This window comes from Balaenoptera musculus, chromosome 16, assembly GCF_009873245.2.
Source record: "Balaenoptera musculus isolate JJ_BM4_2016_0621 chromosome 16, mBalMus1.pri.v3, whole genome shotgun sequence".
In the NCBI taxonomy this organism is placed as follows: Eukaryota; Metazoa; Chordata; class Mammalia; order Artiodactyla; family Balaenopteridae; genus Balaenoptera; species Balaenoptera musculus.
Genome location: NC_045800.1, coordinates 81,567,174 through 81,593,236, shown reverse-complemented (window position 1 = coordinate 81,593,236; position 26,063 = coordinate 81,567,174). Strand labels below are relative to the sequence as shown.

Genomic DNA, 26,063 nt, shown 5'->3' with positions numbered 1-26,063 from the left:
TGGCAAACTGAAGGCAAACAGAAGAGGCTGCAATCACAGAAACCGGTGACGCTACTACGATCAGAGGATAAGGAAACCCATTCGAGGAAGATCAGCCTGAATTCCAGCGGAAAGCTGAAAAACATCAAGCCGAAGGCCTTACCCTGTGGGAGTCCAGAGCAGTGATTAGTCCGATTTCAGTGCCTGTTATTCACCAATTTCTTCCACTTCCTGCCAACCCTCGCAGTTTGCTTTTTATTATGCATACGTTTTCTTTCTAAGCTTTCATTTGGCAAATTCAACTTCTCTCATCCACCTGTGACTTTAAATACCCCCGATGAATGTCTAATGTAATTTATGTATGCCTTTTCAAGTAACAATATAGCTTTCATTGTCAAAAATGTAAAATCTATCGTGTGAATCCCTGTTTTTTTTTTAAATTAATTAATTTATTAATTTATTTATTTTTGGCATGTTGGGTCTTCGTTGCTGCACACAGGCTTTCTCTAGTTGTGGCGAGTGGGGGGCTACTCTTTGTTGTGGTGCGTGGGCTTCTCATTGCGGTGGCTTCTCTTGTTGCGGAGCTCGGGCTCTAGGTGCATGGGCTTCAGTAGTTGTGGCTCACGGGCTCAGTAGCTGTGGCTCGCGGGCTCTAGAGCACAGGCTCAGTAGTTGTGGCGCACGGGCTTTGTTGCTCCGCGGCATGTGGGAATCTTCCCGGATGAAGGCTTGAACCCGTGTGTCCTGCATTGGCAGGCGGATTCTTAACCACTGCGCCACCAGGGAAGCCCAGTAACTTCTTTTTAAATGAATATTTCCAAAAAACTGCCTCATCTAACAGACTGTATTATCCTGAATTATTTTAGTTAAGTATGAAGTCTTCGTCTTAAGTGTGTGTCCCTTGGGTAACACAGTGTTGTTAGAAAAACCATTATAACTCCATTCCCTGACTTGTGGGTCCTGAAATTTACTGTTGTAATTGTGCATGACTATAGTTTTTCAGTATGTGATCATACCATTTAAGACATTACTATAACAAGTAGTCCCTGGGGGACCAACTACAGCAAAGCAGGCAACCAGCCCTCCCACTGCCCGCTGGCATTTTTTTTTTTTTTAACATCTTTATTGGAGTATAGCCAGGACATGGAAGCAACCTAAGTGTCCATTGACAGATGAATGGATAAAGAAGATGTGGCACATATATACAATGGAATATTATTCAGCCAGAAAAAGAAACAAAATCAAGTTATTTGTAGTGAGGTGGATGGACCTAGAGTCTGTCATACAGAGTGAAGTACGTCAGAAAGAGAAAAAACAAATACCGTATGCTAACACATATATATGGAATCTAAAAAAAAAAAAAAAAAAAAAAGATGGTTCTGAGGAACCTAGGGACAGGACAGGAATAAAGACGCAGACGTAGAGAATGCACTGGCTGGCATCTAACAGTGAAACTCAGCATTTGCTGATGACACCGCTAGTAACGGCATCACACATTTCCAAACCCACAGCCCTTGAAGACCACAGTGCGGTCCTCTGCATATCTTGAGGTGGGGTAAGTCCCCTACCTGGCCCCAACTCCATCACACCTTAGCCAACCTGACCCCCCAGCCTCCGCTTCCACCTCCCCACCCAGCACCCTCAGCTCCCACAGCGTTGCATCTTGAGGAGCAGTGGTGAGCAAGAGTAACAGCGTTTAAAGGAAAGATCAGCACTGAAATTACAGGACAGAGAAGAAGAACCCACGTCATGAAAGGAAAGGGCCACACATCACCAGCCCGGCCACCCCGTGTCCCTCCTCTCCTCCCCACACCACACCCAGGCACCCAGGCCCTGCCCTGTGTACAGGAGCCGCAGGCCCTCCTACAAAAATTGGCAGGCGATGAGCAGACCAAGGCATAATATTGACCCCAAAGCTAACCTTAAGGCTAAACCATTTTACCCAGTTCTCCTAGCTCCCATTGTAATCGCTCAATGACAATTTCTTCAGTTGTCAAGATCTCACTGCTTCGACTCTGGGTGTGCAGCACAAAGGGTGGACACACCTTGAAAATGCCCCCAGAGAACCTCAGCCTGCGGCCAAATTCCTTGCTACCAGCAAGTGAGCCCACGCCGCCACACGCCCCCTTGTGTCTTTCACCCGTACACACGCGTGCCCGGCAGCTTACCGATCAAGTAACGCCAACAAGGTAAGGCGATCATACCAGACTTTAATCCACTTGCCAGGGAAGATGATAAACTTGTAAAACTGCTCTCGGTTGAATTTTCCTTGTGTGGAAGAACAGGAAGAGTCTTCTAGATCCTGACTCAGATGCTTTTAGATGCCGAAAGAAAAAACAGAGAGAGGGTCTCACATTGACGTGTTATTGTCATAAATAAACCTCCTGATTTAAAAGTACTAAAAGCAGATGTTCAAATTCTGAAATGGAAACCAACATAGTTCATAAAAAATGGGTACCCTAAGAAAAGGATGGTGATCAACAGAAAAGGTCTTTTTTTCCAGCTCTTTTTTCTTTTTTTGTATTGATTGAAGTACACTTGATTTACAGTGTTGTGTTAGTTTCAGGTGTACAGCAAAGTGATTCAGTTACATATATATATTCTTTTTCAGATTCTTTTCCCTTATAGGTTATTACAAAATATTGAGTATAGTTCCCTGTGCTATTCAGTAGATCCTTGTTGGAGAAAAGGTCTTTTTTACCAACACACTTCAATTTCATTATAATGTAACATTAAAATTATGCTACACATATCAAAATACTGCTGTCAGGCCAAGAAACTGCCATGAAAATAATTCTCATGAAAGATCAGAATTCAGCAAAAGACCTTAAATGACTTAATTTTTGAAAGGTATATTATTTAATGTAATGCTGAGATAAATATTTAAATTTTACTATAAGTAAAAATATTTTCACTGACAATATGTAGGTCCTTGGTGAAGCCCAATGTAAGAAAAAATAAAATATTTATAGAAAAAATATAAGCCAATAAAACAGAAACAAATGGGGGAATTTAATCTCAGATTGAAAACATTTTCACCCCAAATTCATTGCTGAATGGCTCTAATCCAATGGCGAGGAACTCAGTTTTGAAAAACATTAGTCTTCATTCATTTGTCGAACAAATACTTAATGAGCCCCAGCCCCCTGTACATCTTCTATTTCTAATCTTTTTTTTTTTTTATAATTGTGGTTAAAAAAATACATAATGTAAAATTCACCATCTTAACCATTTTGTAAGTATACATTTCAGTAGTGACGATAATCATATTGTTGTGCAAGAGATCTTGGGAACTTTTTCATCTTGCAAAACCGAAACTGTCCACATTGAACACTGACTCCCCACTCTCCCCTCCCCAAGCCTGACAACCATCCTTCTATTTTCTGTCTCCAGGAATCTGATTCCTCTAGGGACCTCCTATAAGTGGAATTATACAGTATTTGTCCTTTTGTGACCGGCTTATTTCATTTAGCATAGTGACCTCAAGATTCATCCATGTAGCAGGTCTCAGAATTTCCTTCCTTTTTAAGACTGAATAAAACTCAGTTGTATGGATAGACCACATATTGTTTATTCATTCATCTGTCGACAGACGCTGAGGTTGCTTCCCCTACCCCCTTGGTGGAATATTCGCCATTCACAATCGTGAATGAAGCTGCTGTGAACATGCACGTGCAAATATCTGTTCAAGTCCCTGCTTTAGGCTCTTTTGGATATACATCTAAAAGTGGAATTGGTGGATTATTCTAGTTTGTATTTTTATTTGTTTGCTTTTGCCCTCTATTTTTCCCAAAAAAATATTTTCGGTAGGCTCTCATTTCCTGTAGGCTGACTAACATAAAACACAGGAGACTGATAAGAAGGACCAAAATAAGAAAAGGGAGGAGGACAGCCCAGAAGAGCAGCCATGGAGGGGATGCTGACTTTTAAAGGTCTCACACGCTTCTCTCTGACTTACAAAGTAGAAGGCTATACTCGGGCAGACTACATAATTCTTCCTTAATTCAGTGCAAGTCGCTGAGGTCAAAATGCCTGGCATGCATAAGGGCAGCACACCTGCTTCACTGGAGACCACGTGGTACCCTCCAAGGAGGCTGACTTTACCACCTCTCTGTTCCCAGATGCTAATTCCCTGACTCAGCTATAGAGCACAGAGTTATTCAGACTATAAACGCAAAAGGCATTTCAAGGGAAAGTTGATCCATCGTGAAGGGAATATACAGGTTAGCAATATACAGGATGGACTGGGCTGTATTATTACAGTAAAGTTGAGATTATAAGTGCTGTTTGTGTCTGGAATGCGACTCCAACAGAAAAGAGAGCTTCGTGGAAACTGCCTGCTGTCATGTCAGCAAGAACAGCATTTTCTTTTAATGACAATGAATTTGTGGTTTAGAGTAAACCTTCCCCCACAGAAGAGATCCTTTTCCTTTATGCTCCGTGGATAAAGAGAGCAAGTAAGAAATACGTGTACAAGCTGAGCATGGTTTACCATTCTGTGATGTGGGAATTCAGGTATGATGTGTAAACAGGTCAAGGATAAGCAACAGTGAAGGTGATAGCATTTTTTTGAATAGTAAGAAAAATGCTCTCCTTTAGTGAGAGTAGTTTTAGGGAAGGTTAGTATAAAAAAATCACATGAAGACTACGTCTACATTTTTTGCAAAACTTATTAAAGATTCTGGCATATTGTGCTATTTATTGCTGCTTAAATGAAAATCCTTGTTTAAGAAACATCTCAGAATTTAATGCAAAGAAAAAATGGTTTGATTTCTGTGTTAGTTTACTAGGGTTGCTACAACAAAGTACCATAGATGGGGTGGCTTAGACAGGGGAACTGTATATCTCCCAAGCTCCCTGAAATATTCAAGAGTTCCATATAACTAATAAAAATTTTGATGATATTAATAATTGACACTGATTATTAAAGGCATAATTTTGCCACCTTTAATCCTAAAAACCTCACAGTAACTCTTCCACGTAGGTGTTATTATTCTGGAGGCCAAAAGCCCAAGATCAAGGTGTTGGCAGGAGTGGTTTCTTCTGAGGCCTCTCTCCTTGGCTGGCAGACGGCCGTCTTCTCCCTGTGTCTTCACATGGTCTCCCTCTACGTGTATCTGTGTCCTGAGCTCCGCTTCTTCAAAGGACACCAGCCATACTGGATTAGGTTCCACCCTAATGACCTCATTTTAACTTAATTACCTCTTGAAAGGTCCTATTCCAAATACAGTCACATTCTGAAGTCATGGGGGTTATGATGGCAGCATATGAATTTTGAGGGAGCTCAGATCAGCCCATAACAACTTCCTTTATCAGAAAAGGAGGTTCATCGAATTTCATTTTTTGCTTTAAATAGCAAGGAAGCACATAGCTCGATGTTTCAGTGAATCACAGCAATTATACTTAGCCTGTTTTCTGGTATAAATTTCAAATTCATATTTTTTTTCCCCCCGCACCGCGTGGCATGCAGAATCTTAGTTCCCTGACCAGGGATCAAACGTGAACCCCCTACAGCGGAAGCGCAGAGTCTTGACCACTGGACCACCAGGTAAGTCTCTCAAATTCAAATTTTTCTCATCGTTTTAATCATTCATTTATTCACTCATCCAACAAATATTTATTATGCAGATTATATAAGCCAGATATGATATGTAATATAAGCTGAAAATTCAAAGGAAAACAAGACAGAGTTTCTACCTTAAAGGGGTTTAGGAATTCCTGGGGAGTAGACAAGCCAACCAGCCTGGATAACACGGTGACACACACATACATACAAGTATAAACATGTCTATATCTGCATCTGTATACCCAGAAAGAGAGAGAGAAGTGAGCCATGGGAGCCAATAAGGTGGTTATCCCCAGCAAGGGCACGGAATAAAGGGGTCTAACGCAGAGCTCCTGGCGAGTATCAGTAATGAAGGAGCTGGCAGGGGTGAGGACCCAGAGTGGCGACTAAGGGGGGTTCCATATCTATGACTTAGGTAAACACAGAGACACACTAACCAAGAGGCCGGTTCTGTCTCTGATTCATTAATTAAGCCTCACCCAAGAACAATCACATCACGCTGCCTGCAAGTCAGGCCTGCAAGTTTTATTCTACGATCAGAAGAAAGAGATTAGTAAAAGTAGGGGGACGGGGTGTAAATTGAACACAAGTCCTTTTTAAGACACAAGATAATTGCATTTGCTCACCACCCCCCATACGGATCTCCACTGACAGCACAATACCAAGGTCCGTTTCGTGAACCTGGATTATCAAGAACAGCTTAAATAATGATCAGCACATTCAGTTTAAGAAGGTACGGAAGTATATAGTACATTTCAGAAATAATCTTTGGTAGAGTTAAAACATTTAAGAATGTAAAGGGGACTTCCCTGGCAATTCAGTGGTTAAGACTTCGCCTTCCAGTACAGGGGGTGTGGGGTCGATCCCTGGTCGGGGAGCTAAGATTCCACACGCGTGTGCCAAAAAACCAAAACACAAAACAGAAGCAATATTGTAACAAATTCAATACAGATTTTTTTAAAAAGTGGTCCACATCAAAAAAAAAAAAATCTTTAAAAATAAAAAAATTTTAAAAAAGAATGTAAAGGTCCATGCCCAAGCTAGCTCCCCCAAGCTACCTGAAAAGATCTACTGTTCAAAATAATGGTACCCGGGCTTCCCTGGTGGCGCAGTGGTTGAGAATCTGCCTGCCAATGCAGGGGACACGGGTTCGAGCCCTGGTCTGGGAAGATCCCACATGCCACAGAGCAACTGGGCCCGTGAGCCACAATTACTGAGCCTGCACGTCTGGAGCCTGTCCTCCGCAACAAGAGAGGCCGCGATGGTGAGAGGCCCGCGCACCGCGATGAAGAGTGGTCCCCACTTGCCACAACTAGAGAAAGCCCTCGCACAGAAACGAAGACCCAACACAGTCATAAATAAATAAATAAATTAATTAATTAATTAAAAATAATAATAATAATAATGGTACCCTTGCAGCAACATGGATGGACCTAGAGATGATCATACTAAGCAAAGTAAGTCAGAAGGAGAAAGACAAATACCATATGAGATCACTTCTGGCTTCACTGGCTTTTTCAAGTCCTCCCTATGCAGCCCTCCCAACTCGTACCCAGTCAGCAAGAATAAAGACTCCAGAAAAACATGCGGTCACTTAGAAGATAGCCCAACATTTTTTCTGCACATCTGAAAAATAGTGTAAAAATTCCTATTAAGCATCTTTTGGAAAAATTTGGTTAAGCACTCATGAAAACGTATATAAAACTATTATTTCTTTATACAGGTGAGATTCTCTAGAAGAAATCAAAACATTGTCAGGAGGAAGGTAAACACAGCAATAAAGAAACTTCACACTAACTTGACAGTATCCCATCTATTACCCTCTTCCTTCAATCTGTACTTACTGAAATCCACCTTCCTTCAAGGTCTAGCCCAGTGTCTCTTCTCCTAAGGAGCCTTCTCCATCCTCACTCTCCGAAATGCCCTGATGGAATCTGGAGCTCTAAATTCATGACCGGTTGTATGTCTTTGCTCCCATGTTATCTTTTCTTTGAATTCTTTGCTCTGTGTCCCACAGAGTCTCATTAAAGGTGTAGTGAATAAGTGAATGAACATCAGTAAGTTATCTCTCAGTAAAACAATGCAAGGCTTCATCTTTTAAGCCCCTTGATGATCATGTCATTTGCTCCAAGAATAAAGTGTCTCTTCAAGCCAAGATTCTCTTTAAAAATCTCTGCATGCTTAAAATATAAGCCTATTAATAAATTAATAAAAATCCAGATATTTTCCAAACCATGGGGGGAAAAAATGCCATCCTAACCAAGTGAGCTCTTGTGGGATTTGTGCATCCTGGCAACCAAAGATCAATGTAAATGAATTTCTAATGCGTTTGGAAGAGCAATTAAGACAGTAATAATCCCGTTAGCATGAACGGAAGGGTACCTGTTAGAATCTAAGAGGTTTCTTTTCACATTCGTTCAGTAGACTACCACAAAGTGATAGAGCCACAACCCAGGTGACATAAAATTCAGGACAAGATTGGACTAATTCTATTAGGGAATCCAACCTGGAAACAGGCTTCAGGATCCCTGCTTCTGGAACATTCACAGACGGTAACGCTGGGACGTACCCGTGGGGATTCTGACTGGGTCCTCCGAGCCACCATCAGCAACAGCTGTTGTTGCAAGGCACTAACCACAGGGTCCCCTGAAGAAGGATCTTGACTCTCGGAAGTTGCGGTACTGGAAGTTGTGGAGCCGCTCTGTATGTCTCTGAGGATGGGCAAAACAAATGCTTCGGTTACCTGCAAGTACCGGAAGTCGTCTATTTATCACATGCAAACACAAGGACAGCAGGGATCCTTAATGCAGGTCACGGGTAAGCCTCTGCCACCTTGCATGAGCAGCTCAAAGTCGAAAATTGCGTGTGCCATGCCACCTTCAGGCAGAAGGGCCATCATCTTGCACACATTCAGCATGGAACTCCAGTTTTATTCAATCACCCAAGACGGTGTGCTTCAGAAGAGATGAGGTCCCTCCCTGGCCTCTGGGGTAAATCCTGGTCATCCCACACCCATCGTGGGAACTCCAATCACCCCGGCCAGTCCTGGCACAGGAGTGTAATGCTATTCTAAGAGGCTACCGCAGAGCAAAGGGGAGGCGGCTGTGGATAAGGACGCTCACGAGCAAGTTTTTCTATTTCTTCTTTTTTTTTCAGTGTTTTTACCTTTTAAAATGTTTTTAAATTTATTTATTTTTTATTGAAGTATAGTTGATTTACAATGCTATGTTAGTTTCAGGTGTACAGCAGATTCAGTTATATTTCTAGATATATATGTATATGTATATATTCTTTTTCAGATTCTTTTCCCATATAGGTTACTACAAAATATTGAGTAGAGTTCCCTGTGCTATACAGTAGGTCCTTGCTGATTATCTATTTTATATATTATAGTAGTATGTATATGTTACTCCCAAATTCCTAATTTATCCCTCCCCCCTATCTTTCCCCTTTGGTAAACATAAGTTTGTTTTCTAAGTCTGTGAGTCTGTTTCTGTTTTGTAAATAAGTTCATTTGTATCATTTTTAGATTCCACATGTAAGTGATATCATACGGTATTTGTCTTTCTCTTTCTGATTTACTTCACTTAGCATGATAATCTCTAGGTCCACCCACGTTGCTGCAAATGGCATTATTTCATTCTTTTCTATAGCTGAGTAATATTCCATTGTATATATGCGCCACATCTTCTTTATCCATTCATCTGTCAACGGACATTCAGGTTGCTTCCATGTCTTGGCTATTGTAAATAGTGCTGCAATGAATATTGGGGTGCGTGTACCTTTTCGGATTATGGTTTTCTCTGGATATATGCCCAAGAGTGGGATTGCTAGATCATATGGTAGCTCTATTTTTAGTTTTTTAAGGAACCTCCATACTGTTTTTCCATAACGGCTGTACCAATTTACATTCCCACCAACAATGTAGGAGGGTTCTACTTCTTAAAAGGTAACAAAAGTAAGAGACCATCTTTCTCCTGACCTTTAGACGCTATGTGACTCAGAAACCCTTGGAGCTGCGGCAGCGATACTGCCATCGTGAGGGACAAGCCCGAGGACAGCAGAGCTGAAAGACAGAAGGAAACTAGTTTCTTGATGACCAACCAACCCTGCACTGATCACGCCTTTGGACTTCCTGTTTCTGAAATAACACATCTTACTATTGTCTCAAGCATTTTTCTTTTTTCTTTCAATATTTATTTATTTAGTTAGTTGCATGAGGTCTTAGTGGCAGCACGCGGGCTCCTTAGTTGTGCTGCTGCCCAAGCCACCTCAAGAATGCAGACGTGGCACTAATGTCATCACCTTCTTTTTTTAATGTATTTTCTTATTGAAGTATAGTTGATTCACCATGTTGTGTTAGTTCCTGGTGTACAGCAAAGTGATTCAGTTATACATTATAAACATATTCTTTTTCATATTCTTTTCCATTACAGTTTATTACAGGATTTTGAATATAGAACCCTGTGCTATATGGTAGGACCCTGCTGTTTATCTATTTTATATATAGTAGTTTGTATCTGCTAATCCCAAACTCCCACTCCATCCCTCCCCCACCCCCTCTCCCCCCTGGCAACCACAAGTCTGTTCTCTGTGTCTGTGAGTCTGTTTCTATTTCGTAGATACGTTCATTTGTGTCATATTTTGGATTCCACATATAAGTGATATCATATGGTATTTGTCTTTCTCTGTCTTTGACTTACTTCACTTAGTATGATCATCTCTAGGTCCATCCATGTTGCTGCAAATGGCATTATTTTGTTCTTTTTTTTTAAGGCTGAGTAGTAATGCCTTCTGATTTCTAATCTCACGTTTCGGTACAAAGTTTCTAACAAGTTTTTAGATCTTTCTTTTTCCCAACTCCCTACTACTGTATTCACAAACATACAAATGCTTATTCTACAGGAACAGTGTTTAAAATACGTCCACTATTCTCACGTACGTGCTCACAAACACACAGATTTCTCTACATTTTTGAGACATGATTTATGACTATTTGATGATACATTCAAAAAAGGCCTCCTTCAATAGCCATTCAATAATGATTTCTAAGTAAAGAACCACTTAGGAAACATCGTACATTAACAGCAGGGTTTGAGAAATGAGTCAGGTGGGATAAGCACATGGATTTTGAAAACCTAAAAGTCCCGTCCTTCCATTATTTGTATGATTGCTCCATAGAGAGTGCTTTTGCTTCCTTTCCATACTAGTGGTGCAATGTGTGTCACTAATAGAGACAAAAAGTTAGATTTATAAAGACAGTGTTCATTCAAACTTTTGTACTTTGTACAGAAACCTCTGAGGACTGTAATTCTGTCATTTCACAGCTAAATACAATAGGATCGAAGACATCTTGTTAATACAAATTTAGAGAAACCTAAAACTCAGCAAATGCCAGAACTTCACTAAAGCCAAAAGACTGATCTGACTTCACTGTAGGTAATGTAGGTGATGATTATAAATAGGCAGAAGCAGTATGGAAATGTGAGAAAATCTAGACAGTGTACAGCGCCCTCTATTGCCAAATGGAATAAACTAAGAACGGACTACTGTGGAAGGTGTAACAAAGTTACTTCACAGCAACCTTCCTCCTGCCAGGGCCTCCTGGCAGGAAACATGGTCCAAAAGGAAGTGTCAATACAGCTGAATTTTTTTGCATGTTTTTGATGACAAAATAAAAACAATAACAGGTAACATTATCTTCCTGCACAAGCCATTTAAAAATCCTATGTAAAAATCTAGGGTTTGGTTTTCTTTTCAAAATCTTTTGGATGAGTTCTAGAATTAAACAGAACTAGGCTTGAATTATTGCTCTACTATTTACTATCTGTGACTATAACAATGTTGTTTTCTTACCTCAAATCCTCACCTATAAACAGCAAGGTCCTACTGTATAGCACACGGAACTATATTTAATATCCTGTGATAAACCATAATGGAAAAGAATATGAAAAAGAATGTATATATATGCATAACTGAATCACTTTGCTGTATAGCAGAAATTAACACACCATTGTAAATCAACTACACTTCAACAAAATAAATTTTTCGAAAGATTCTCACCTATAAAATAGGGATGATGTCTTCCTCGTAGAGATTGCTGTAAGAATTAAATCAGACTGGATATGGTGCCTCTCACATATCAGACACTTAATAACCATACCTAATCTTCCCATTTCTTTCTACTGATATAGGACCTGACTTTGCTCATTCTCATATTAAACAGTAAACTGACCTCTATGCTTTTCACACAAATAACATATTAATTCTAGTTGTCTCTATTAGCAGGAATGGGGTAAGAGTGTCTTGCTCTCAACTCATACCTAATCCTTTTTTAAAAAAATAAAGACAAATGCAAGCAGCATGTCAAGCTCCCTCTTAACCTCTTTTTACACGAAGCATGATGATATTAAGAAAGATTCTTTTTTTTTTTTTTTTTTGGCTGCGCACAGGCTTTCTCTAGTTGTGGCGAGCGGGGTCTACTCTTTTGTTGCGGTGCGTGGGCTTCTCATTGCGGTGGCTTCTCTTGTTGCGGAGCATGGGCTCTAGGCACGTGGGCTTCAGTGGTTGTGGCACACGAGCTCAGAAGTTGTGGCTCGCGGGCTCTAGAGCGCAGGCTCAGTAGTTGTGGCGCACAGGTTAGTTGCTCCGTGGCACGTGCGATCTTCCCGGACCAGGGATCGAACCTGTGTCCCCAGCATTGGCAGGTGGATTCTTAACCACTGCGCCACCAGGGAAGTCCCAGAAAGATTCTTTTCTGAGCTTTATGACTGGTATGTCCTCACCAGAAAACCTGTCTTGTCATGTGTATATCGGCTTCCTATTTGGCCAGGAGGAGACGTGTAACACTGCTTCCAGAGGATAAAGAGATCTTCTTCGTGTGGCACAGGTTTCTGGGGTCCTAATGTTGAAGTTGTAATCTGCGGGCACCAGCTTGTCCACTCAGGAGCCAAAGAGGCTATGACGTCACAAAAATCACTCAGTGGACAGAGCTCTTCCTATACCAACCCTCCAAGAATTCCTGCCCATCTTCCTTTTCTTGTATCTCTCTCAGACTATCTGCTACTTATTCTCCTGAGAGAAGAGTAGCTATTCTATGGGCTGTGAGCTCAAGGATCATCCAAAAAGTCTCTGTTGGGGGGAGGGATAAATTAGGAGTCTGGGAGTAACAGATACACACTACTATATATAAAATAGATAAGCAACAAGGACCTACCACGTAGCATAGGGAACTCTACTCAATATTTTATAATAAGCTATATGGGAAAAGAATCTGGAAAAGAATGGATATGTATAACTGAATCACTTGGCTGTCCACCTGAAATTAGCACAACATTGTAAATCAACTATACTTCAATTAAAAAAAAAAAATCTCAAAAAAGAGTCTCCGTTTCACTAACTTAAGGCTGGAGATTTCCCCCCATATTAATAAATATAATGTGAAAGTGCTAAGTTTCGAGAGACATTTCTTCCTCTAAAATAGCAATGGAAATGGAAGTATTCCAACCCTGTAGTAATTACACTCTGAACTACAACAGAGCAGCAGATGCACATGTGGCCTTGGTTTTCTTGCTCTCTGGTTTATCTCTGGACAACTAGTTTGGTTCAGAGCTAGAGCAGAGATAAATTTATTTAAACGAGATCGAATTCAGAACAACAGCAGAAATAGTGATTCATGGTGGAAACTACAAAAAGAGCAGCCACTAGAAGGAAATAAAGATGGACCAGGGGCCAGAATGGTGCACTTTCTTATGGACAGAGCTGGGTCTCAAAGTCACAGTGACCCCATTGCGCTATATTGCTCTCCCCAGGTTTTCACTCATCTAAGCTTCTGTAAGCAACAGATAACTGAAATACATGTGCTGCTGCATTTTCCCATTGATGTGGAAAGAAATCCTTGAACTTCTTCATCTTCCCCGGAACTCAAAACTTACAATCCACCCTCCCGAGGAAGAGGGCCTCTCTTTTTCTGCCTGTCCTTCCTTGTTTTCCAGGCTTACTCGGGGGCCATGGGAACAAGCCACCCAGAGGAGCAAGCCTAGAGATGAAAGTCCAGCCACTCGTTCAATATGTGGGATATTTAAATAAAGCAGCACTGTTTTGGAAACTATAACCTGTTATTTAGAATTTGAACAGGGATTTTTGTTTTAAAGTCTGCAAACAACTCTTCTTTTATAGGACAGCAAGATTCGTCTGTGCATTTGAGAAAAAGGAAACACCAGCCTGGGAGCTTGTGAGGGCCTCCAGCACGGGATCTGACTGCCATCATGTGGCAGCTGGGGCTGTGACCACAGGGACAGAATCCCACCGTCTGGCAGGGCCTCTTCCCAGGGATTCAGAGAACAGAAGTCTTTCTAGAGTCAACCTCATAAACTCTCCATCCTTATGACTCTGTGCCTGGATGAAAGTTTAATCTCTCTAGTGTGTCTAAGAAAACAAAGCAGGACTACAGTGAAAGGATCTGAGAGTAACAACCAGAAAACAAGAGAGAGGACACAGGAATATGGACAGCAGGAACTCTTTAGAGGCAAACCCCTGCACGGTCACCTGCTTTTTTCCAGATACTTCCACCTCTATGTGGGTGATCAAAGGCACCAAGAACCCCCGGAAGTTTTTTAACTAACTCAGTAACACATAACTCTATCATGCAAATCAACAGAGTGAGGCAGCTATATACATATTCTCAAATATTTATCATTGGAGTTGACGTTTTCAACTCATGCTTGAATGGTACACAGAACTGGGCATATCTGATATGCCTGGATATGCAAACCAGGGATCACTATTTCTTCTGACTAACGTTAAGAAGAAGGTCTAAAAGAGGTGATCATTTTTTACAATTTTCTGCCTGCTTACTTTCTTTGAGATCCAGGTACACACTTAAGCACAGTGGCTTTAAAGGGCTTTCCTGAGAGTTGATCCCAGTAAGTAACAGACGCTTTACTGAGACCAGGGTCAGAGAGGCTACTAATAATAATGTCAACAAAAATGTCAAAACTCTGAGAAGGCCATAAAGATTAAGTGCACCTCAATCTACCTTTGGAATATAGTACCTAATGGGTTTAGAGGTTAGAGTAGCTTTCAAAAATAAGCCTAATTTATAACCATAACAATATCTGTTTCGATATGTACTATAACGATTCATAAACAAATAGAAGCCCAAAATAAGTGAATCCGGACAAATAAATAGATGATTACCCATGTAATCTACTCTACTTTTTAAATAGAAACAACTGAGGTACAAAAATCCCCAATAAAAACCCTGTAAACTAAACTTGCTCCAGAATGAGTCCTTCCATTCAGTAGCCTACCAAGCCTATTTTACGAGTAATAGATACTCAAAATGAATATAAATACTATGTCTTTCCATAGGATTTCACTGGAGAGCAGACAATATGCATTTTTGTATGCATTTAAAAAAAATCTTTATATGCATTTTCATGAGGTTGCTTATGACACTAGCAAAGGTTTTCTAATACTAAAGCATGGTTATGTATCTTTTACAAGAGAAAGCTCTTCTATGTTACTTGGAAGAATTTATAGACAAAAGAAATGTAAATCTTTGCTGAACAAAGAACAGAAACTATCAAGCTTTCATTGCAAGACCTCCAGGGGAAATAACAAAAGTCCACTCTGCAGTGAACCCTTCAGACACAAAACACACTTCAACTTTTAGGCAGCTTCACCTTCAACTTCCTAGGCAGACAGCCTACTTCAACTTTGATTTTCTAGGTAGATGAGCTCATATTAGGCTCTGAGCTGCTGAATCAGTCCTGTGTCCTGGGTAATGAATTTATCCTCTGAAATTTTTTTTAAGTAGCAATTCTACATTCTGCAATTCAAGCCATAGTTCCCTTATTCTAGTTTCTGGGGAAAGCAGAACTACATGAGATAGTGTTACCAAAGGTACCTGCTTTCTGGACAGTTATTGTACAACCGGAAAATACTGCTTATATTTCTTCGGCAGTCAATGAGAAATGTATCGGTTCCCACAACGACAGAGAGGCCAAGGAGGGAAATTCGTTTCCTCTCCTGGTTTCCTCCAGGAATCCCCAAAGAGACATGGAAGTTACATTGCAAACCATTCCCTATTCATACTTGGGAGTTAGGGATATAAAACTGTCACATGGCAACTAGGCTTAACAATGGCGAAGAGGAATGGTGTTCTTGCCAATAATAAGAATCAGTGGTTTAATGCTAGTTAGAGGCAATCCTAGCCACTGAAGTCGCCTCAGAGGGAAAAGGCTGCTTTTCTAATATCTTCCATGGCTGAAGGGCTTAGAAACTGCCCCAACTAGGAATCCTTCCAAGTTCAAAATCAAAGTTTATGTTTACTACAGTAGGAGAACTCTAAATGTAATGGCATTGAAAGCCAGAAATAAAATAGTAAACTACCTTCTGTAAAACTGCCACAGAAGCCAAAACGCTAGAACACAACAGGCTGACAGGGAGAATACAAAGTACCTAACCACCTTAAAATCTCGTGAAGTGACTCATAAAAGCACTAGAGGAAAGGCTTCCCTTGGCCTTTTGCTCTTTTGCTGTATAAAGTCATGGTGAACTTCAGCCACTGTCCTACTGCTTGTCTTTGGAGACAGTTTAACAATAGCTAACATTTTCTCAGTGCCCCCATGAGAGGTACTGTGTTAAGCACCGCGTATACTATTATATTTAGCTTTCAAAGCCGCCCACTGAATTTATTACTAGTATTATTTCCATCTATGCATTAGAAAACCGGTGCTTAAGATGGTTAAGTAAAGCTGCTCGACGTCAAACCAAAAGCTACTCTTCGTGCAGGATCGGGAACGTGGGCCAGTCCAAGGCGAAAGTTCAAGTTCACGCCACAGGACACGACCCCTCTGATGTCAGGGAAGTGTGGACCCCAATGGCAGCTTTTCCATCACAGTTGCCTCCCACATGGACAGAGAGAATCGTTTCCTCCTCACTGAGTGGAACACAGGACTGGAGAATCTAATTGGAGACTCAACCTTGATTTCTACGGAGAGGGGTTAAAAAAGTCATTTTGCAGTGGGTTTCTTTCCACTTTTAAAAGGAGAAGATAACATTCTGTATTCAAATATGTAGACCAGGCAAACTGTTATTGCTTCTGGCCCTTCCCCTCCAACAACCGCAAGGTGAGAGAGTTATCTGTGGATGTTCTTTTGATAATCCCACCTTCACTGGGCTCTTTCTCTCTGCAAAGAGGTCTAATTACTCCTGCTGCAAATAGAACAAAGCGTGAGTGCCTTCACGGACCGCCTCTGCCCCTCCTGCTTGCCGCTTACCTGCTATCCCTAAATGCCTGGCTCACGTTTGCTGTCCAGAACTCTGATTGGACTGTCTTTGTCATTTCCAGTGATTAACTTGATTCAATTCACTATTTACTGAACATCTACCTACAGAGGGCTAAGTGAGGGCTATCAAGGCACCCTAGCCATGGTCACTTTTCTTTAGACAAGAACAGTCTGGAAGAAGAGCTGGGAGTCCCCTGCACCTGGGAGAATGCGGTAAGCACTCCTCTGAGGACAGCATGGAGGGATGGATTTATTGCCAGGGTAGGGACAAGGGAAAGATGGATAAAAGAGGCAGATGGTAACTTGTGCTTTGAAGGAAGAGAATTCCAGAAGGTAGAAGTGAGTGGAGAAGGGCGTTCTAGGCAAAGAAGGGCAGATACCAGGAAGAGGAAGGGCTGAAGGTCGGTTCCACGGACCTCAGGGGGAGGAGAGGTGAGGCAGGGGCTGCGAAGGGGGCCTGGAGGAGCAGGGGGCCGCATAAGGGCACCCCGAGATCACATGTGTAAGCAAGGGGGCTTCTCCACCCAGGTCTCAGAGTACCAGGTGAGGGCCCGGGCTTAGGGAGCCCACAGGCCACGGCCAACCACAAACATGCCACCTGTGGCCTGTGGCATTGCAAAAAAAAATTAAAATCGACAACATTAAACAGAATAGATTTTTACAGATACATGGGCATTTCTAGCTCCTTGTGGAAAGAACTCGAAAATCTGCTCACCCAGGCCTCCCAAGCTGGCATAAGCACCCTGAAGATAAGAAGCAGCAGTCCTCTGAGGGCAGGACAAATACCCTCCAAAGGACTCAGCACCCAACACCCCTAGTTCAACCCTGGGCCCGCTTCACCTGACTGGGCGCCAGGGAACTGAGGCTGCAGCCCCTGCTGGGGGGAGGGTGCAGGGGGTGAGATTTAAGTGTCCCCTGGCCACTTACTTAGCTACTGAGGTTGGGCTTGTTTCTTCACCAGTCTTAGTTTCCTCTTCTGTCAAAGGGAGTGAATATCACCTACCTCCGTTGTGTCGGGCGGATGAAATAGGATAATTTAACAGTTAGCACAGCGCTTAGTGCAAAATACATCTTCAATAAGCGACGGCTGCTGCCACCATAACTATGACAGGAAAACACCCCCTTCAGGGCCAGGAACTGCCAGGACGTTGCTTCCCACGGAAAGACTCAAGGCGCACTGGAACACAGGTGTAAGGTGTGAGTGCCCTGGCCCTTCCAAGTTACAAATTCCTGACCTGCTGTCATTGCACTTGATCAGCTGTGTGCTGCTCTGATGTGTCTTTACCTGTAGCTTTAAAGAAACAGATGGGGCTTCCCTGGTGGCGCAGTGGTTAAGAATCCGCCTGCCAATGCAGGGGACACGGGTTCGAGCCCTGGTCTGGGAAGATCCCACGTGCCGCGGAGCAACTAAGCCCGTGCGCCACAATTACTGAGCCTGCGCTCCAGAGCCCAGGAGCCACAACTACTGAAGCCCACGTGCCTAGAGCCCGTGCTCCACAACAAGAGAAGCCACCGCAATGAGAAGCCCGTGCACTGCAACGAAGAGTAGCCCCCGCTCACGGCAACCAGAGAAAAGCCTGCACTCGGCAACGAAGACCCAACTCAGCCAAAAATAAAATAAAATAAAAAATTTTTAAAAAAAAGTAACGGGGGGCTTCCCTGGTGGCGCAGTGGTTGAGAATCCGCCTGCCAATGCAGGGGACACGGGTTCGAGTCCTGGTCTGGGAAGATCCCACATGCCGCAGAGCAACTGGGCCCGTGAGCCACAATTACTGAGCTTGCGCATCTGGAGCCTGTGCTCCGCAAAAAGAGAGGCCGCAATAGTGAGAGGCCCGCGCACCGCGATGAAGAGTGGCCCCCACTTGCCACAACTAGAGAAAGCCCTCGCAGAGAAACGAAGACCCAACACAGCCATAAATAAAATAAATAAATAAATTAAAAAAAAAAAAAAAAAGTAACGGATGACACACGCACAGGTATGCTAATGCAGGGATTAACATATTCAAATTCAACCAGCTTGCTTGCTGTCATCCTATTTTAGCACAAGTTTTCTTTCATACAACCAATTCGAAAATACCCAAACCGTCACTACAACACGCGCTCCCATGGAAGCCAAGGCTTATTACAAATCCAAAGGAATTAGCCTCCCGTGCATGGGTGGCATGGCTTTCAACATCTCTGAGTCTGAGGAGTGTGAGGCTGTTGGAATATCTACCATAAGCCTGTCAGACAGCAGTTGAAATCCAGAAGATCATCTGACACTATAGAGGACTGAGCCATTTTTTCTGAGCGTGAATTAAACAGATGGCGTCCCCGTAAGTGCTTTTCCAGAACTGCCCCGGGAACAGCTTCAACGCTATAATTTTGCTAAGTGAAGTGACTAGAGTTTTGTGCTCGAGCATCAAACAGGAAGCACCATACATCTCCTATGACCACATGGGCCACTGAAAGGCCACAGTACTCCAGACCAAAGTCCCCTCTAAAGGACTAACTTATTTCAAAGAGTAGACAGTACAGAGGACATGTATATTCTCAAGTAATAGTCTACACATATAATAGCAGACATGTATATTATTTTCTTATCTTTAGGCACAAGAAGGAGATGTGCATGGCTATGGGCCATTCTTTCCTAGAACTCTTAACACCAATGCCCTGTCAAACTACCTTGGGGAAAGAGCAGGGAGTCAAGCACTTAAAACTTAGCATGTGGTGCTGGTGGACCAAGACCTTGTCCATCGGAACGTTCACATACAAGAAATGTAAGAGATAGACAGGGACATTTATAAAAGAAAGCTGCTTTTATAAAATTAGATCATTATTCTCTTTAAAGAGGCACAGTCATTAATTCAATCGCCATTTAACCAGAAGGAGAGTCCTCAGGTGTCATCTGCCGATTTTTGTTGCCCGGCATCCATCCACCCAACTCCAAATTTCCCTCTGAAGAGCTGCCCCCATACATTCTCAGAGGGAACCGGTCCAGCTCTGTCTATGAACATAGATCCCAGCCAAGTACTTGCCTTGGTAATCGGGCTCAGGATTCCAGGCAGCCCAGTCAGAACGAAGGAGATACAGAGTGAGACTTATATTGGGGTTTATGGGAAAGAAGCATCTTATACCCAGTGGGCATGAGTGAGAGAAGACGTAAGTGGGGCTGCTGCAGACATCTTTTGACTGTCAGGGTGAAGTGTTTGAGAGTGATGTCAAAACAAAGCAATGGGAGGGTGATGGAGAAAGAGAAACCACACCCTTGAAAATACCTACCCAAGACGTCTCCGTTACCTGGCCCCCAAATTCCCATTTTGGTGAAGCCTGTTGGACTTGGATTTCTCTCATGTGTAACAGAAAGGGTCTAACTGTTCTATGTACGTGAAGAGGCAGATCTAGGAAAGTAATGACATTCTGGGGCTCCTCTAAGCCACAGGGCTTGACAGGAAAGCTCAGCACAAACACATGTGGTGCTGTCCAGCAGTGCCCAAACCTACCCTGGCCAAAAGCTCTTTCACCAGAGTAAATGCACCGTGGCAAAGCTAAGCCTAGGCAGGTCTCGAAATGGAGGGCAAGTCAAACAAAAAAGAGCTCTAACATGGGAAAGAAATGCAGAGGAAACAAAAGAAAGCAAGAGTTGGAGGAAAACTAATAAAGAGAGAGAAATTAAGGGGAGAAAGTGAGTTAATGGTGTCTCTTGGTGAGGCATGGTCTAAGGAAGCGGGGCTTATTGAAAACCCTATAGGTACTCTCTTTCATTCTTATCTGCACACTGTGTATTTTTAGTTTTTTAAGGCTCTGGATATGTGGTCTTATTCTAACTGGCATTACCGGCAAAAGCAGTTCAAGTATTTTCCTCGGGGAAAAGTCTAGTCCATTTATCTGGGAAAATAAACATTAAAAAGCCATGTAAATTTATTTGGGGATAAAATAGGAGGCGTGTTTTTGTTCCAAATTTAGTTTAGAAACACTACAGCTTTCAACTGAGGACTGCAGAATAACAGGACAGCTTTTCAAGCTGTGCTCTCATGTAATTAAATATTTTGTCTGAAGAAAGCTGCCACCTTAGGTGACTGAACTCATCAAACCACTGTAACAAAATGTCTCAGAGGCTGGAACTAAGATGGGGGTGGCAGACTGCTCTCTCCTCTTGGGTCTCCATTGGCATGAGCGCTTTGCATGCTTTCTGGCTGGAGAAGGAGAATTTTGTTGTGTCTGTTTTGATTGGAACTTGGGTACCTGAGGGAGACAGAGGAAGAGTGGAAGGCATGTGGGTGATGGAGGCGGTGCCTGTCTCCCCCCAGGACTGACTCTGGACCCGAGCAGCCTGCTTCAGGGTCGGCGCCCAGGTGGGGTGGTGAGGCCAGGAGAGCTATCACCTAGTACACCCATCAGATCTACCCTGACGGCTGACACCAGCATTCCTGAGAAGGTGAGAAGCAGCAGGGGTGACCAGAGGACACCCTAAAAGGCTGCCACATGCCAGAATCCCACCTGGAGGCCAGATTGCAGGGGCAAGAACAGACTTTGTTCTAGGCACACTGGACGCTCCCTTTGAACTTCCCAGGCATACCTGGTAAGGAAACTTTGACCTTAGGAAGGAACACTGCACCCCAGAATCTGGAAGTAGGGTTCCTGTAACTCCCTTGACCCTCTCCAGGCGTGAAGCCTAAGGCATCCCCATGACATCACACAAGTCTTCCGTATATCCTCAAATAGGCGTACACCTCTAGAGGAATGTACATGAAAAGTCTCCTCCCTTACTCAGAGCAAGCCACTGAGGCACAGCCCTGTGGGCTACCCTCAAAGAATCTTGAAGTCCAGGACGAAGGATGAATTCGGTCCACCACTGATAAGATTTACAGCTTGCCCAACGCCACCGTTAATCCACGTACGTTCTGGATACGCAAGCGAATTCAATATCAACTTAATTAACGTGATCAGGAAAGTTACTCAACACACGCTAAAGGAGAAGAGAAAGGATGTTTAGATCATCTATCTACAAAAGAGCTTGCCAGCGCAGATGAGAACTAACCACATCCCTAGTCCGTTCCTTGAGACAAATTTAATAACTCGTTCTTGAGCTGCATCACCACCTTTCCCGTAATTGTTTACACAGGGTTCCCCTCTATTTATGCCTACGTGTTATATTCATTTTTGGAAGTAGCTACTATGAAAGTGGTTCTGTTTATTTTCAATTATTCTACAACATCTGATTTTCTTTTTCTTTCACGTGAAACCCACATGCTTTGCCGCCTACAGACGGATTATCACATTCATTCTACACCAGGATCTTCACTTCATTTACACTCAGAGTCAGTTGCATGTAAGTTGCTGGGGGCAGCAACGCGACACCTTCCCCAACCTGAAAACAAGCCCCACTTACCCAGCGTGAGAGAAGCCGTCATAATTTGATGGTTGATGCTGGAAAGGGCCTTCTTTCTGATTTCCAGACTTTAAGTAACAGGATTTAATTTCCCCTGCAAAATTTCGGCAAAGAATGGTACACAGTTATTTGTATATGATCATTTCCGCGTATAATTTTTCCAAGTTAGAGGGAACTCATTTTGGACTATTTTAATGATAATTGTTGGTAGTCTAGGTCCATTCTTTGTATTTCTCCATAGAATGTGTAACTTAGCTAAGAAAATCGTGACGTACCTCTCTGATAATATGCTTAGACAAGTTTGACTCAGTTACTTATTTTTCACTGAAGTATAGTTGATTCACAGTGTTGTGTTAGTTTCAGGTGTACAGCAAAGTGAATCAGTTATACATATATATATACATTCTTTTTCAGATTCTTTTCCATTATAGCTTATTACAAGATATTGAATATAGTTCCCTGTGCTATACAGTAGGTCCTTGTTGTCTATCTATTTTATGTATAATAGTGTGTATCTGTTAATCCCAAACTCCCAATTTATCCCTCCCCGCTTTTCCACTTTGGCAACCATAAATTTGTTTTCTATGTCTGTGAGTTTGTTTCTGTTCATTTGTGCCATTTTTTAAGATTCCACATATAAGTGATATCACATGACTCAGTTACTTATTACTTAATTGCTTTTCATCGATTAATTTGTACCATTTCTAATCCCCTTCTGTATATTCTTTTCAATGCATTTCTTTTGTATATTCTCTTCATGTGTCAGGATGATCTGTGTATGCTGTAACTGGGTTTTGTTTTTTTTTTTGTATCATGTGCAGAAGAGGCTTATTAAGTGTGTGGTTTTGATCGGTGGACCACGAGGGGCCATCCCAACCTTTGAATTTGCAGATGAGCATTGGCATAGCTGCTGACTGGTATGTCAGCCTGGTAATGAGGAAAAGCAAGAGGTGGAATTAATTTGCGGAGTTAAATTAGCCTGCTAAAGTGGTTCAGGGTATTGAGGTGTGAAAATCAGTTCACTTTGTAAATGTATACGGTCTCTCCCCAGAAGAGGTTTTAGGCATACTTTCTTCAGGTGACAAGGAAGCATAATTAACCTTGTCTGTTATGAGCAGCTGCAATGTAGTCTGCAGTGCTGGACCTCAACTTCAAGGTTGTCCCCCCAAAAGAAACATTCACAATGACATCCACGGCCCCTCTGCAGGCTTTGATAGAAGTGCTAATGTTGTTCTTCATAAGGTAAAAGTCTCTTTGTACTTCTGCAGATGCAAAAGCACTTCAAACTATAAACTACTGATCTATATAGAGAGGGTAATATATCATTTATTATCCAAACCAGGATCCTTGTGAGAGTAGAATAATAAGTTTACATTGATCTATAAGGGACTTAACCCAAGACCCGACCTACAAAAACTAAGACCTATATCCCTTATCCAAGGAACCTTGAATTTGCCATTTAATGGTTCTTCCTTCCTTTCCTTCTTTCTTTCTTTCTCTTTCTTCCTTCCTTCCTTCCTCTCTATTACTTTTTAAAATCTTTTTTATAACAAGGTATTAAAAATATATCAAGGTCAGATTTTCAACATATATCCAATGAATATTTCTTAGGTGCTGGGCATTACCTTCCCAAAGTTTACAGCTATGAGGGAGAAAATGTCACTAATCAAATTATTATAAGTCAATAAACAATTAGAAGCTGTAACAGTCTCAAAGAAGGAAAAGGATAGGGTGTTAGGAAAGCAAAAGAGCAGAGGAACCTGATTAAACCTGGGAAATCCAGGAAAGGTTTTCCTGAAGAACTTTCTTTAGAATTGAGATCCGAAGGATAAATGGCACAATGTGGGCACAGGGACACGGTATGTGCAAAGGCCCTGAGGCAGGAGGGCACACGCTCTGTTCTAAGAACATTATGTGTGAGCAAGCAGAACTAAGCCTTCCTGTTCCAGTCCAGTATGGGTATCCCCCGCTTTTTGTAAGTTCGCTTTACGCCACCTCACTTTTTACGAAAGACCTATCTTAGTACATGTTTTTGCTAACTGAAAGAAATCCGAAAATTTTTTCTGCTTCTAAAAGGCTAAAAGTGAAAATAGCATTCAGCGTTTGTTTTGCAGTGAGTTGTACAGCCAGCGCACACCCCAAGCAATAAGAGTAGCATCACCAAGCTCCCTCCCCACAAACTATACCCAGTATCTCAGCATCAAGCTGCCATAGCTTTGAATTAGGACCATCTGTGTCTTACATTGATGTATTTTTTGCATCCTTAGGTAACTGCCTCTTCGCTTTACACCATTTCAGTTTAGGAAAGATCTCGTAGGACCACTCTACTTGCAGATAGAGGGGAAACCTGTCCTCAGGCTAAGAGACCACATGGGACCTTGAGAAAGCTGCCAGCCTTCCCCCTTCTACGTCATAAGTAAAGAGCTCTAAAGACTTACCATGTTCATCAATAAAGACATGCATCGCATCCACAGACATCTCATCTTGCACAGATGTTTCAGGCCCACTGATGACTTGCAGCACAGAACTATCTTGTTGGGAAGTTGCCCTGTAGATTATCTGCCTTTGTCTATTGCCCTGGAAACTTAACATATATAAAAATTTCAAAAACAATGTGGAACGCCTCCTTACCCTTAACAAAGCATTAAAAGCAGCAGCCAGTAAATGAGGCTGCACCAGCATGAAGCTATGTAAGTAAGTTATCCTTACAGGGTCGGGATCTTGGCAGGCTCAGTGAGCCCGGGGCTGGTGCTGGTGTGCTCTTGACTTTGCACGTCTGGTTTTCCTTGCTTGGCATTGGGTCCACTGGGTTTCTCACTTTCTAGGATTTCCTCCTTTTTCTCCTGGGAACAGTTATCTGAAAAACATTGCTTTATGTGTTAACATAATATTAAATAAGAAATTAAGGTGAAAATACTTGGAAACAAGTTACCAAAACTGAAGCAAGAATAGATAGAAAATCTAAATAGCTCCTATGAACTCAGAAGAAATACATTTTAAATAAATTAAATTTTATTTAAATAAATTTTCATTTTACTAATTATGAAAGTACCTAAATATTTTTGAAAAACAGAAGTGTGTATCTGTCAGAGACATGTTATTTAGACATCTACAAATACCATCACTTTACATATGGATTCAAGGACTCCTTTATAATACTCCAGTGACCACTGGCTTACCCAGTTGAAAATCACCCTTTTGGCTCACTTAGTCCTGAAAGGTTCATAACTCATACATGAACAGCATCGATGAAAAAACCTGCATAAATACCCTGGCGATTTTGGAGTAAGGTCTCATTTTTCATTTTAAAACCTTATCAGTCTTTCCTTCTCACTCATTCTCAAAATCTAAATTTTCAAGCTGAACGTAGAATTGGCCTCTTCATAAAGTAGATGCTCATTAAGTATAGCTGACTTTGAACCATACCTTGGCACTATGGAGGACTCAGTGAGATACTATGCCTACTCCTTACCCTGAGAATATTTGAAGATGAATTAGAATTCCAAGATCAATAGGTATATATCGGGTTTTTGAATCTTTAGAATCCTCTTTAAATAATGGACCAAAACAAGGGTCTTAGTTTACACCATTATGCAAAGTGGAATGACCCCTGAGGGTCAGCCGTCCTTAACTAAAGATACACCCAATGGCCGCTTTTAAGGTCACAGTGTCCTCTGCATTCCCATGACCAAAGATACCAATAGCTATCTTCTTCTGCATAAATTTTTGCCTGAGAGAAGAAAACGATTGAGTGGTTTGAACCTACAGGCTCTTTCAAGACATGCCATTCAGAAAGCCCACCAAGATCTGTCTCAAAAGGTGAAGTGGGGTCTAAATCACATCATCATGTATA

The 26,063-nt window shown here is 42.0% G+C and overlaps 1 protein-coding gene across 4 annotated transcripts in view; it reads right to left on the bottom strand.

Moving 5' to 3' along the window:
• The window catches only part of PCNX2 (pecanex 2), a 279,006-nt gene that overhangs the window by 212,539 nt on the left and 40,404 nt on the right, over positions 1-26,063 (bottom strand). For all 4 annotated transcript variants that reach the window (XM_036828622.1, XM_036828623.1, XM_036828621.1 and 1 more), the window contains exons 6-10: positions 24,920-25,067; positions 24,649-24,794; positions 22,211-22,304; positions 8,115-8,256; positions 2,148-2,293 (exon numbers count right to left, since the gene is read on the bottom strand). In XM_036828622.1, coding sequence (XP_036684517.1) covers positions 2,148-2,293; positions 8,115-8,256; positions 22,211-22,304; positions 24,649-24,794; positions 24,920-25,067 — 676 coding nt within the window. The remainder of the gene's footprint in view (positions 1-2,147; positions 2,294-8,114; positions 8,257-22,210; positions 22,305-24,648; positions 24,795-24,919; positions 25,068-26,063) is intronic.